The sequence below is a fragment of the Rhineura floridana genome, chromosome 2 (assembly GCF_030035675.1).
Source record: "Rhineura floridana isolate rRhiFlo1 chromosome 2, rRhiFlo1.hap2, whole genome shotgun sequence".
In the NCBI taxonomy this organism is placed as follows: Eukaryota; Metazoa; Chordata; class Lepidosauria; order Squamata; family Rhineuridae; genus Rhineura; species Rhineura floridana.
The window spans coordinates 1,316,324-1,328,370 of NC_084481.1; the positions used below are offsets into that span (position 1 = coordinate 1,316,324).

General features: G+C 45.8%; 2 protein-coding genes across 2 annotated transcripts in view; one reads left to right on the plus strand and one right to left on the minus strand.

Annotated features, from left to right (window-relative positions):
• Window positions 1–1,099, minus strand: part of SETDB2 (SET domain bifurcated histone lysine methyltransferase 2) — a 130,886-nt gene extending 129,787 nt beyond the window's left edge. The window contains exon 1 of the mRNA XM_061607501.1: window positions 945–1,099. Within this exon, the coding sequence (XP_061463485.1) occupies window positions 945–1,074 (130 nt within the window). The 5' untranslated portion in view covers window positions 1,075–1,099. The remainder of the gene's footprint in view (window positions 1–944) is intronic.
• Window positions 1,100–1,342: 243 nt separating this feature from the next.
• Window positions 1,343–7,875, plus strand: RAB20 (RAB20, member RAS oncogene family). The gene is made up of 3 exons (XM_061607559.1): window positions 1,343–2,878; window positions 5,076–5,636; window positions 7,301–7,875. The coding sequence occupies exons 2-3, from the start codon at window positions 5,468–5,470 to the stop codon at window positions 7,831–7,833; spliced, it is 702 nt and encodes a 233-aa protein (XP_061463543.1). The 5' UTR covers window positions 1,343–2,878; window positions 5,076–5,467; the 3' UTR covers window positions 7,834–7,875.
• Window positions 7,876–12,047: the final 4,172 nt, after the last annotated feature.

A 12,047-nucleotide genomic window follows, 5' to 3' on the forward strand; every position in this document is an offset into this window, starting at 1 on the left:
CAAATCAGGCAACACTGGCTATGGGCAATTAACTTACAAGCATTCCAACTCCAGATCTCAATACCAAACCAATTAAGCCTCAGGGCTTCCTAGCAATTCATAAATCCGTTCCACAGTTAAATTCTCCACTCCCAAAAATCTTCCAGCAGCCTTCAAAATAATCAACTTTTTTATTTTTTCCTGTGTTTGGGCTGTACAATTAACCACTTCAACCATAAAAGCTACAGAATATAAGTAAAAGGTCACAATGATCCTGGGTGAACCGTTGAGGACGCTAAAGGGCAGGCAGCAACTTTATCAACCCCCTTATTCTGTTCCTTATAACGCCCAACAACTGCTGCATGAGAAATTCCCAACTTCACTCTCATAGCTTGAATATCCCAGGACCTTGGAGCCCATGGGCAACCCCTAAAATGGGACTATGAGCTCCCCAACAATTTCTGCATATTGGAGTAGAACGGTCACCCCCTTGACATGCAGCAGCCACACGTCCAAACGCCTGGCACCAAATACACCGAATGGGAGGGCAAATATAAGGTCTAACCCTGAAAGCCTGATATAAAAACAAAACAAAAAAAACCTCACACACACTCTGGGAGAGCCTGCCCCACAACTGGAAAAAAAAACTGTAACAGAGAGGCAAACTACCTCATGTTTAGACATAAAATGCTTAACTTGAGTAACTCTGACTCCCCCTAGAGACCTCTTAATATCAGCCTCCAAAACATCCAACTACAACTCCCCGTTTCTCTGCCAAAAATCGAGACACTTTTGCCAAGATACTCTCCCCTAAGGTGCTAAACTTTAGCACTTTATAAGCCTGCTCTTTGCTCTTACATTCCACTAATAAATCACCTCCTTGCATGCGTCACACCTGGACCAATCTTTAGCCACTCTGCCATCTTCGCCAGGTTGCACAACTGATTTCATCACAACAAACTTGCCTGGCTTCTTTCTTTCCCGAGCAGAGTTGGCAAGAGCATCCCCTCCGCCTTGTGCAAAGGGAGAGGATCCCTCTCTTCTCCTTGGCCTGAGCCCCTGCCTGCTCTTCCTCCTCTGAGCCCCTCTTCCCATGACCTGCTTTACTCTTCCTTACACTGGCCAGCAGTGCTTCTTCCATCTTCCTACACAAAGAAAAGCACGCACCCTAACACCCAATTCAGCTTCTCCTTCTTCTAGTCCTTCCCAAGGCCACCCAATGGCAATCGGAGCCAGGCGCTCCTCCGCCCTGCTCTCCTCCGACAGGTGGTTGTGGCTCTGCGCATGTGCCTAAGCAGAAAGCCTGGCCAGCCTCCTTCCTTACGGCAAGCCGCTATATGAATCCAGTTCAAACAAATTGTGCCAAACGCACGTCCTCTGCAGGAGCAACGATTGTCTTCTATATTCCGCTCTGACTCGGAAGCGCCAGTTGTACCCTCGTGATCGAGAGATGCAAAACCGCGTTTGCACTGAGATGGCGAGGCTGCTTTGCTAGGTAAGCATCTCGCTCCGAGTAAGACAACGCGCCCTACCTGCCATAGCCTTCTGTCCTCTGGCGAGCCGTCCAGGATTTGCATCAAAACTCCACCCTGCAGCGGCTCCCCTTAGTCCAGTTCCACAGAAGGGCCCCCTCGGGCAGAGCGCGGAAAGACCCGAAGGCTCACGCTCCCATCATCCGACCGCGCCTCTGAAGTACCGCCGCTCTCACCCCTCCCTCCTGCACATGCGTGGGAGAACACACCCTCTTGGACATGCGCAGTAAACTGACCCATAGCTAGCACCCCTATACGCTATGAGACAAACCAAAAGAGTCACACAACCGAAGTCTGAAGACGGGACTTTCTGCCAATTTTTGACAGCGCACCAATTCGTCGGAAGGGACAGCTAGTACTCGTGGAAAACGGTGAAGAAACTCAGAATTTTATTGTTGCTGGAATTGGCTAGCCCCCCACAAAGCCGAAAAGACAGGAATTCTTATTCTAACTTCTGTTTTAATTAATGTGAAAAACGAGGTCGACCCATTTTATCAAAGTCACCTTTCCGAAGAAAATAAAAGCTCAGTCCATCCTTATTATCCTTAACGTCACAGATGGGGGGTGGAGTGAGCGGCTGTTACAGTAATCCTGCGTGACGTGTCCGTGAGCTGCGGGGGCAGTGGCAGACCCCCAACCTTTGGTCCCCTCTGCGTGGCAGCGTCCCGCACCGCCGCTCCGCCGACACCGGATGGAGAAATCTGAGTGTGAACGTTGTTGGGTTATAACCATCCCTGTTACACGAATATTTGGGGGACGGGTGGAGGTAGGCGAAGAGGATGAAAAAGTGTACAAGAACCCTTCAGTGTAGTCCACTGCTAGCCAGCATCTCGGCATTTTAAGGAAAGAAGAAAATGAAAACGCCTGCGGGGAAGGCGCTGGCTGCGATGTTGATCTCAGCAAAGCAGGGGCGGGATGTTATCGCTTTCCCTGAAGTCTATAAGTTTGCCATCAAAATTGCACTACCCCAGCACAGCAGCCTTCCTACCCGCACGTAAGAAACGGGAATATTTCTTGGAGGAAGGACAATTTTGATGCAAAAGCAGTCTGCAGAAAAGGGATTAATTTCCCCCATTCCAAGCACTTCAGATACAGTTAACTTCCCAGCACCCACCTCATTAAAAAAAACTGAACCTCGATTGCAAACTGATTAACTGAAGTGCTCGAAAACCGCCTTGTTACTCCCACGTTAATACGGAAACCGAGCAGAACTATTTCCCCTTTATTAAGTCTACGAGCAAAATTAAATTAACCACAGAGGTAAAAGAAAAAAACGAAAAGAAGCATCTCGCTGTTTTCCTAGAGGGCATTTCCTGGGTCTCACAAGGAAGTGAGAGTTGTAGCAGAAATCCAGACGTTTAACGCAGGTGTGTGAAGGGGAATCAGCAGGTATCTCCCCCCATTTTGTAGGCACTGGGAGCCAACAAACGGAGCAGCAAAGACAGAAGTTCATTTCTTTCTAACGCGGGTCGTATTTTCAAGGTTTTATTTGTAGCTTTAATTTTTCAACATTTAAAAATAGTTCTGCCAATGCGAATATAGCCATTAGCCTTTGTTGCAGGTAAAATTTTTGCACCTTTACTTAGAAGCAAACCACACTGTTTTCAATGAAGCATACTCCCCGGATTAGGATTCCAATTTAGCAGTACCATAAACACAATCCTACACCACCTCTTTCCCTACAGACCCTCTCTGGTGTTGAGATCAGCAGAGGGGCCCTTTTGGTAGTTCCACCACGCTCAGAAGCTTGAGGGGTGGTGGCCCAGCAAAGGGCATTCTTTGTGGTGGCCCCTAAATTGTGGAACTCCCTCCCCACCAAGCTGTGTCCGGCAAATTTACTGTACAGCTTTAGGCAAAGCTGATGATGCACCTTTTTATCCTTTCTCCTTCCCTCTCCTCTCCCCTCCCCCTACTCCTCCCCCATGATCAGTTTTACCAATCCTAACCATGATTACATAGGAATAAATCCCATTGAAATCAATAAGCATGCAAATGATCAGATCTGGCTTTCCCCTCCTTCCCCTCTTCTCTCTCTTCCTCCTCCCTTCCCTTCTTCCTTCTTCCTCCTTCCCTACCCACTCCAGCCGTCCCTCCCTCCCCCCCAGTCAGTTTTACCTATCCTAAGCATGATTGCACGGGAGTAAATCCCACTGAACTCAATAAACATGCAAATGATCAAAGCTGTCCTTTTCTCCCTTCCCCCTTTTTTCTGCTCCCATCCCCCTCCTCCCCTCTACCCTTTCTCCCCTCCCTCCTCCTCCTCCCCCCCTCCCCATCTCCTGTGGTCAGTTCCGCTATTGTAAGAATGATTGTAGGGGAGTAAATCCCACTGAACTCAATAAGCATGCAAATGATCAATCCATTCTTGGCAAGCTTGCACAGGATCCCATTTCTTATCTTCTGGATTAAAAAGCAGAGAAATTCACTAATAGGCAAAAAAAACCTTGTGGTTTAAGAATGTACTATCAAACTTTAAAACGCAGGGAAATTAGACAGCTATAGTGAATGCACCAAGGGAGCAGGAGACCTGACCTCCTCTCTGAGATATTGGACTGCCCTACAAATTTGTCAAAATGCAAACACAATTTGGGTTGGTCTTTCACAGTCCAATCCACTTCTTGTGGAGCTTGGAAGAATTTGGTAACGTGCCTCTGAGCATATGGTGAGTGGTGGCAACACCTGCAATCAGCCCAAATAATAGAAACAAGACATGTGATGTGCTGATCTTGTTTTAGCAGGGAGGAAGCAACATTATTAAGACAGTTGATATAGTTCAGATAGTCACTTTAAATATGTCTGATTTCCTTTGCAATTTTTGTGAAGTTTCCTATAGGAAATCATTTTCTTTTGCTTCTATTTCTGTGAATATGTGAAGTACAGCAACACTTTTCAAAATTTATACTAAAAAAACTCCAAAAATAATTGTGGAATAATGGCACTGACTTTTTAGACTTTTTAGTTTATGAAAAGTGGTAAGTACGAATACAGCGCTCAGTATTCGTACAACTGCAATGCTTAAGTGTTCATGGTATCTTTGCAAGTGAGGAAGATGGGGAGAAAACTAGGACAATTGGCTACGCCACGGTGACCTCATTACCCAGACCTGTGTGAATTGCTAGCAGCCTCACCAGGTCTCACGACTATCAGCCGCCACTGGGAGGAGCGCAATTAGATGGGAGGGATGGAAGAGGCATCTTATAATTTATCAGGATCTGAGTTCCGGCACCTCATTTTTTTTTACAAAAAAAGCACTGGTTATTCCACCCACTTTTATCTGGAGACCTGAAAAGATTATTTGTTTTTAAGTCTTTAAGACTGCTGTCTTAGAGAAAATAATTCAGGTATCCATGTGTTATCTAATGCTAGTTGTTTCATTATTTGTTTGGAGTATTTATTTGGCCTCCTCCTTCCCCCCCCAAAAAAATTCCTTTCAGACGCCCATGCTCCAGCATTCAGAGGCATATGAAATCTATTACAGTGGGCATTTATAGCCTTATCTCCGTGAATTTGACTTATCCCCTTTTAAAGTTGGCAGGCGTCACTGCATGGTTTTTTTTTTTTTAGCGAATTCCATAGTCGGTGTGACGAAGCTCCAAGTTCTGTCCTGAATGCAACTTCAATGGGGAGAAGAGCTGCTCTGAGTTCAAGGAAATGCAAGCGCTGCCTAAGAGTAGCGAACCTGCGTGCATTTGCAACCCTACGAATACGAGGCGCAAGAGAGCCGCTGCGCTTCCCTGGACTGCGCGGGGAACCCTCCCGGCCCGGCGCCTTCGAGCGGCGAAGCGTCACTCGCCGCCCCGCCCTGCAGCGGCCGCGGCGTCCCTGCCCGCCTTCCTTTTCCATCCTCTTCCAGAAGCGGCGGCAGCCAAGGCCCGCCCACCGCTGCCGGCTGCCGAAGTTTGCTGAAGTGGCTCCGAGCGGCTCCCGTAAAGGACTGAGCGGGGCTGGAAAGCGCCATGAAACCCGACGGCAAAGTGGTGCTGCTGGGCGACATGAACGTGGGCAAGACGTCGTTGCTTCACCGGTATATGGAGCGGCGCTTCCAGGACACCGTCAGTACTGTCGGTGGGGCTTTCTACCTGCAGCAGTGGGGCCCCCACAACATCTCCGTCTGGGACACCGCAGGTGAGAGCGGGGCGCGCGCTCGCTGCCGCCCTCTCGGCTCGCTCCTCCTCGCGGGTGTAGCGGCCTTGACCTTCCCTCTTCACTGCCTCCCCGCTCCGAGGGCGGCCGAAGCCGGCTTTCCTTCCGCACTTTGGCAGGGACGCAGATCTGTTGCTGTGGCGGAGCGCTTTCACTTCTCTGCTCCACTCGCACATTCCTCTGAACCATCAGCCTCACGGGCCCGAAGCACCCGCTTCTGTTGTGGTCAACGAGGCTGGCTGTGCTGCCAGCCCTGCAACCCAGGCGATCCCCCCGAGGGGTTTCCATCAAAGCGCCTAGCTAGCTCTTCAAGGGTGAAGACAATAGACTTTCTAAAATGTACTGAAGGTGGTTTGATTATACGTTATGTGGCGTTCCATAATGTGTGGTCCACCAAAATACGAATGCGTATCTGCCGACTTCCAGAGAAACAGCCCTGTCAGTCTGTTGCAGTAAAAACAAGAGTCTTGCAACACCCGTTTAAAGATTAACACATCTGATGAAGCAGGCCCTACTCCAGAAAGCTTATGCTATAGCGAAGTCTGTCAGTTCCAAAGGTGTCACAAGATTCTGTTTTTGCTGTAACTTATTAACATGGCTTCATCTCTGGAATTTATTGTGGCATAAGCTTTTGAGGACAAGAGTCCACTTTAACAGATGCCTGAATGTCATTCTCAGATGGCAAGTGTGTGACAGAGGGGGAAATGTAAACAGTGGGGCCATATGGCTGTGAAATGCAAGAAGTAGTCTTTGACAATTAAAGCTTAGATTTATGCAAAATAATAATAGTATTGTGAATTGTCACTATGCTTATTTTGCATACGCAAGGAACTCACTAGGAATGCAGAAGTGTTATAAGGCTGTAAATTAAGAGAGATTTTTTAAAACACCCTCCCAAATGACAACAACCTGTGCTCTTCTAGAATACAGTATGTGGAGTACTAAGATGCCCTTTAGGGTGGGGAAAGAAGGAATCCAGAGTGGGAGAGGGAATTAGTTTGCACAAGCCCCTAACAGCTTATAGTAAAGATCCTAAAGAGGGATTAGGCTTTTTGAGGGAGGAGGCAGGGATGCTGTGTAATTGTGAGATGTGAAATTTAAAAAACACACACAACTCCTCTCTTCCCTATACTGTACAGAATACAGCCATGTTTTGAGAGAAAGTTGCTAGGTAACTCTTTACATTTCTGTTTTCTGCCTATTTATGCTGAAGCTCTGGAGAGGGCGTGGATGTTAGAGCAGCTTTAACTCAATTTATAATATGCCAAGGACCTCTGCTGAGCAAGTGATTTATTCTTCCTCATGTGGGAAGAATGAGAGTTGAATGGGGCCAGAGCTGAATGTGGTGGGGCTGTCAGATGAAGTCCAGAAATCCTTGAGTTGGCAAATAATGTCTCAGCATAAAAGCAAGGAGAATGAAGGAAGTCATTACTTCTTCAGGCTTGCTAGGAGAGAGATGGTGATCCAAAGCATAGATGGCCTTCCTACAACCTCCTCCTATGATGCTATTAGAGAATCTGCTTGTTTACTGTAGAACTAAATATAACCTGAATGGTATGTTGGACTGAAACTGTGTCTTTTGTGGCTTCTTCACATTTTCAAAAAAAGTCTGTGCTCCATACATCCCTTTCTTTTCTCGCTTCTAGGTCGTGAGCAATTTCATGGACTTGGATCTATGTACTGCCGAGCAGCAGAAGCTGTTATCCTCACCTATGATGTAACCAACTTGCAGAGCATCATGGAACTTGAGGATCGGTTCCTGGTATTGACAGATACTGCCAGTACAGACTGTATCTTTGCTATTGTTGGGAACAAAGTGGATCTCACAGATGCTTGTGCCCTTCTTCCAGAAATGGAAGGTGAATGTCAAATTGAGCAGCCCATCAACAGTCTAATTTCTACCAAGATAAAGAAACAAGTCCATATGGATGATGCCATAGCACTTTATAAGAAGATTCTAAAATACAAAATGTTGGATGAGAAGAATGCTCCAGCAGCAGAAAAAATGTGTTTTGAAACTAGTGCAAAAACGGGGTATAAAGTGGATTGTGTGTTTGAAACGGTATTTGAGATGGTGGTACCAGTAATTTTGCAGGAGAAAGCTGAACGGTCACTACAAACTGTGGATTTAAATAATTTCAAGACAGCAAAAAACACACAGTCCAGCTGCTGCAGATAAATAACATATGCAAGGCTACAATTAAAAAACATAAAGATCAACCAGATGAATTACTATTTTTTCCTTTTCTTTCAGAATAGATCTGTTATGACTAGATTTGATTTTAAAAAATGGAGTACCGGAGCCAGACTCTTAAGTGAGAGAGGGCTTGAAACAATGGTATAACATATTTTTAAGTGATGATTCCCTATGAGGCAATTATTTAAATCTTTTAAGTTCTGTGTGATTTCTCCACGTTAAATTGCATTTACTGATATGTCTTTTGTTTTTCACATTCACCTTCATTGTCCGTTTTAGCAATAACATATTTTTGTATATATTGTGTTGCAAGGGAGAGGTGCTAAATTGTACCTGTGCAGAAGGAAAGAGTCTGATGTAAGTTAGCTGCTTCTATGACCTGGGAGACCAGGGTTCAAATCCCTACACAGCCATGAACTCACTGGGTGACCTTGGGCCAGTCACTGTCTCTCAGCCTCAGAGAGAGGCAGTGGTAAACCCCTCTGAATACCGCTTACCATGAAAACCCTATTCAGAGGGTCGCCATAAATTGGAATCAGCTTGAAGGCAGTACATTTTATTGTATTTGTACAAATCACAAACTAAATCAGGCCAATTTGGGTTGATTTTTATCCTGTCCAGATCAGGTTGAAGTAGCTACACATTTCTACAGAGGGGATTGGCTAATTCTGAATCAACGTGTAGAGATTTGTACAGATCTGTTGCCCAAAACAGTCTCTAATGAATCCAGATAGGGTGTCTCTGAAATGGAGCAATTACTACACCATAAAGGAGAACAGCAGGGTGGGGATAGAGGGAGGAAGGCTAGAATGCGATCATCCCACACAACACTTTCCAGTCACAGTGCTTGGAATGGGTGAAATTTTAAAATGCAGAAATCTTTTGTTAGTTCTGTCTCTGAGAAATGTTTGGTAGGTACTGGGTGGCATTTGTTCAGCTTGTGTGTGTTTTCATTTCTTTCCCAATCAATCCCAGTTCCATTCATATTTACATACCTTCTTTTTTTAAAAAGTGGTTTTTTTACATTTGATTTTCATTGCTAAGTATTATTAAACCTTGTGGGCATATATAGCCACAGCTTTCTGAACTCTTCTTCTTCTTCATCATCATCATCATAATTTTCCAGTTGTCAAGAACAAACCCTGCCAGACTAATTTTATCTAACTTTTTGATCAGGTAACCTCCCTGGTAGACTGTGAGAATGCTGTGGACATAATATATCTCAACTCCAGCAAAACGTTTGATGAAGTGCCCCATGATATTTTGATCAGCAAGCTACCTAAATGTGGGCCGGATGGAACAATTATCAGGTGGATCCACAGTTGGCTACAGAATTGTACTCAAAGACTACTTATCAATGGGTCCTTCTCAAATGGGGGGGGGGAAATAATGAGTGGGGTACCACATTTTTATTAATGACTTGGATGAGGTGCATGGAATGCTTATCAAATTTGCAGAGATGCTACAAAATTGGGAGGGATAGCCAAAACCCTGGAGGACAGAAACAAAATTCAAAGTGATGTTGATAGGCTGGAGCATTGGACTGAAAACAGCAATTAAATTTAACAGGGGTAAGTGCAAAGTTGTACACCTAGGAAAAAGAAACCAAGTGCACAGTTATAAGATGGGGGATACTTGGCTGAGCAGTACTACATGCAAGAAGGATCTTGGAATTGTTGATCAAACGTTGAATATGAGCCAACAGTGTGATGTGGCTACAAAAAAGGCAAAAGCTATTTTAGGCTGCATTAACAGAAGTATAGTTTCCAAATTGTGTGAAGTACTAGTTCTCCTCTTTTTTGGGACTGGTTAGGCCTCATCTTGAATACTGCACCCAGTTCAGACACTGCACTTTAAGAAGGATGCAGACAAACTGGTACAGGGTCAGAGTAGAGCAACAAGGGTGATAAGGGGCTGGAAAGAAAGCCCTATGAGGAGAGACTGCAAGAACTGGGCATGTTTAGCCTTCAGTAGAGAAGACTGAGGGGGCAATATGACAGCACTCTTCAAGTACTTGAAAGATTGCCACACAGAGGAGGGCCAGGATCTCTTTCCGATCATCCCAGAGTGCAGGACATGGGATAACAGGCTCAAGTTACAGGAAGCCAGATTTCAGCTGACCGTCGGGAAGAACTTCCTAACTGTAGAGTGCAACAAGAATGGAACTATTTACCTACGGAGGTGGTGGGTTCTCCAATGCTAGAGGCATTCAAGAGGCAGCTGGACAGCCACCTGTTGGGTATGTTTTATGTTGGATTCTTGCACTGAGCTGGGGATTGGACTCAGTGGCATTATAGGACCCTTCAGACTCTACTATGATTCAATGACCATCGGAAGGGAAAAGCAAAGAGTCAAGTTTTCATGAAGGCAGTAAATATTGTCCCACTTGGGATAGGGTAGACTAGAAGCTTGTTAGAGTAAATAAACTATTGATACCTCTGTCAGCAGAATGTACAAGAGGAGAGAGAATTCACAAAGCTGTCTGGAGTTTTAGTCTGTTCAAGCTTTACTTTGCATTCAGTAATACTTGGAAGGTTAACCAAAAATCTTTATCCCCACATATTCCATTTCAAACCCCAGAGAGATTTCAGGATCTTAGAGGAGATCAAATATATTAGTGTGAGGAAATGTTGTTTGGAGAGGGGTCACTAAAAATAAAAAAAAGATGGATTTATCTGTTTTCAAAAAGTTGATGTGTGGAGAGGGGTAGGAGGCATTTATGGTGGTTGGAAGTGGACTTCGATGGAGAGCAGGCCTGGTGCCAGAAGGTAGCCAGGTTGGGCCCTGACTGAGGGGCACCTCCTTAGGGTGGGATGGGAGGGTGGAGCTCCCACTCAGCTATCCACGGCAGTGTTGGGTTGTGGGACTCAGCAACCCCGACATTCCTGTGGATTGCAAATGGGACTCCCCCAATACAGGTGCTGCAGGACTTAAACAAGCCTGCCTGCCCGCCCCACCTACCTGTCATGTCAGTGCTCACATATCTTCCATCACCCAAGATGATGGCTGGGGCCTCCCTAAGGAATTGATGCCCCCCACGCCATCTTAGGTGATGGCAGACAAGTGCGCTGACACGACAGGTGGGGCAGGCAGGCTTACCTAATCCCCATGCCACCTGTATCGGGCAGGGGTATTCAGCCTTACAGCACTGCAGGACCAGAGCAAGCTGATGCCCAAGGGCTCTGTCATGCCTGGCGCCAGCTCTGATAGAGCCAATACACTCGGATGGCTTGAAGTGATGTAATAGATTTGCCTCCCTCCACCACCCCAGCAAAGGAGGAGGCAGGAGAGGAGGTCCACCGTAGGCCAAATGATATAGCAGAGGCCTCAGGAACCGCCCCCCCCATGTAGGGCCACAACACGGTGGAGAAGCAGGAAGAGGAGGTGCAACACGGCAGGGCAAGTGACAGGCTGGGATGGGCAAATAATCTGCTTAATTCTGAAGGCAGGGGGTCAGAATTAAGCAGATTTTTCTCCCCCCCCGTCTGCATTGTGTCTCTTGCCCTGCAGTGTGAGGCCTCTTCTCCCCATTCCTCCTCCATGGTGTGGCCCTGTTGCTGAGGCCTCAGCTGTATTGTTTGGCCTGGTGGGAGGAACTATTCTGCCTTCCCTTTTTCTGTGGTGGATTGGCGGTGAATTTGCAGTGGCTGTGGGTTCCATCCTGTGTGTATGTGTTTCAAAAGACACAAACAGAACTTCATCCAAGCTTGTTTTGGATTTATATAAGGATTCTGATAATTACTTAAAAATACTCATTATAATGATTAACAAAACAGGGTATTTTTCTAGCAAGATGTTTCGGCTTCCACCCATATTGGCTGCTGACGTACAAATGTAATGATGCTGTTATCAAGGTGGCAGTTACAGAGTTTTGGGGACAGAATGCTCAGCGGGCCCTCAAGTAATATTTGTAGTATCCTTTAGGTTGAGCCCATGTGATGTCGATGTGTTTAGGGTGTATATCCAGAAGTTCTCCTTCTTAGTTAAATGTTGTTGGATCTGTTGGCATCTCTATAGCTATTACAGAAAAGTTTAACGGGCTATGGTTTTCACAGTTGAAATGTTTTGCAACTAGTTGCTCCACTGTTAGTTAAAATCGCTGATTTGTGTTTTCTGAACCGTGTGTATAGGTCGGTTGTAGTTTTGCACTCCCTGTGAAGAAGCAAGTACACAGCTTAGAGGTGCTCCTGAATCTA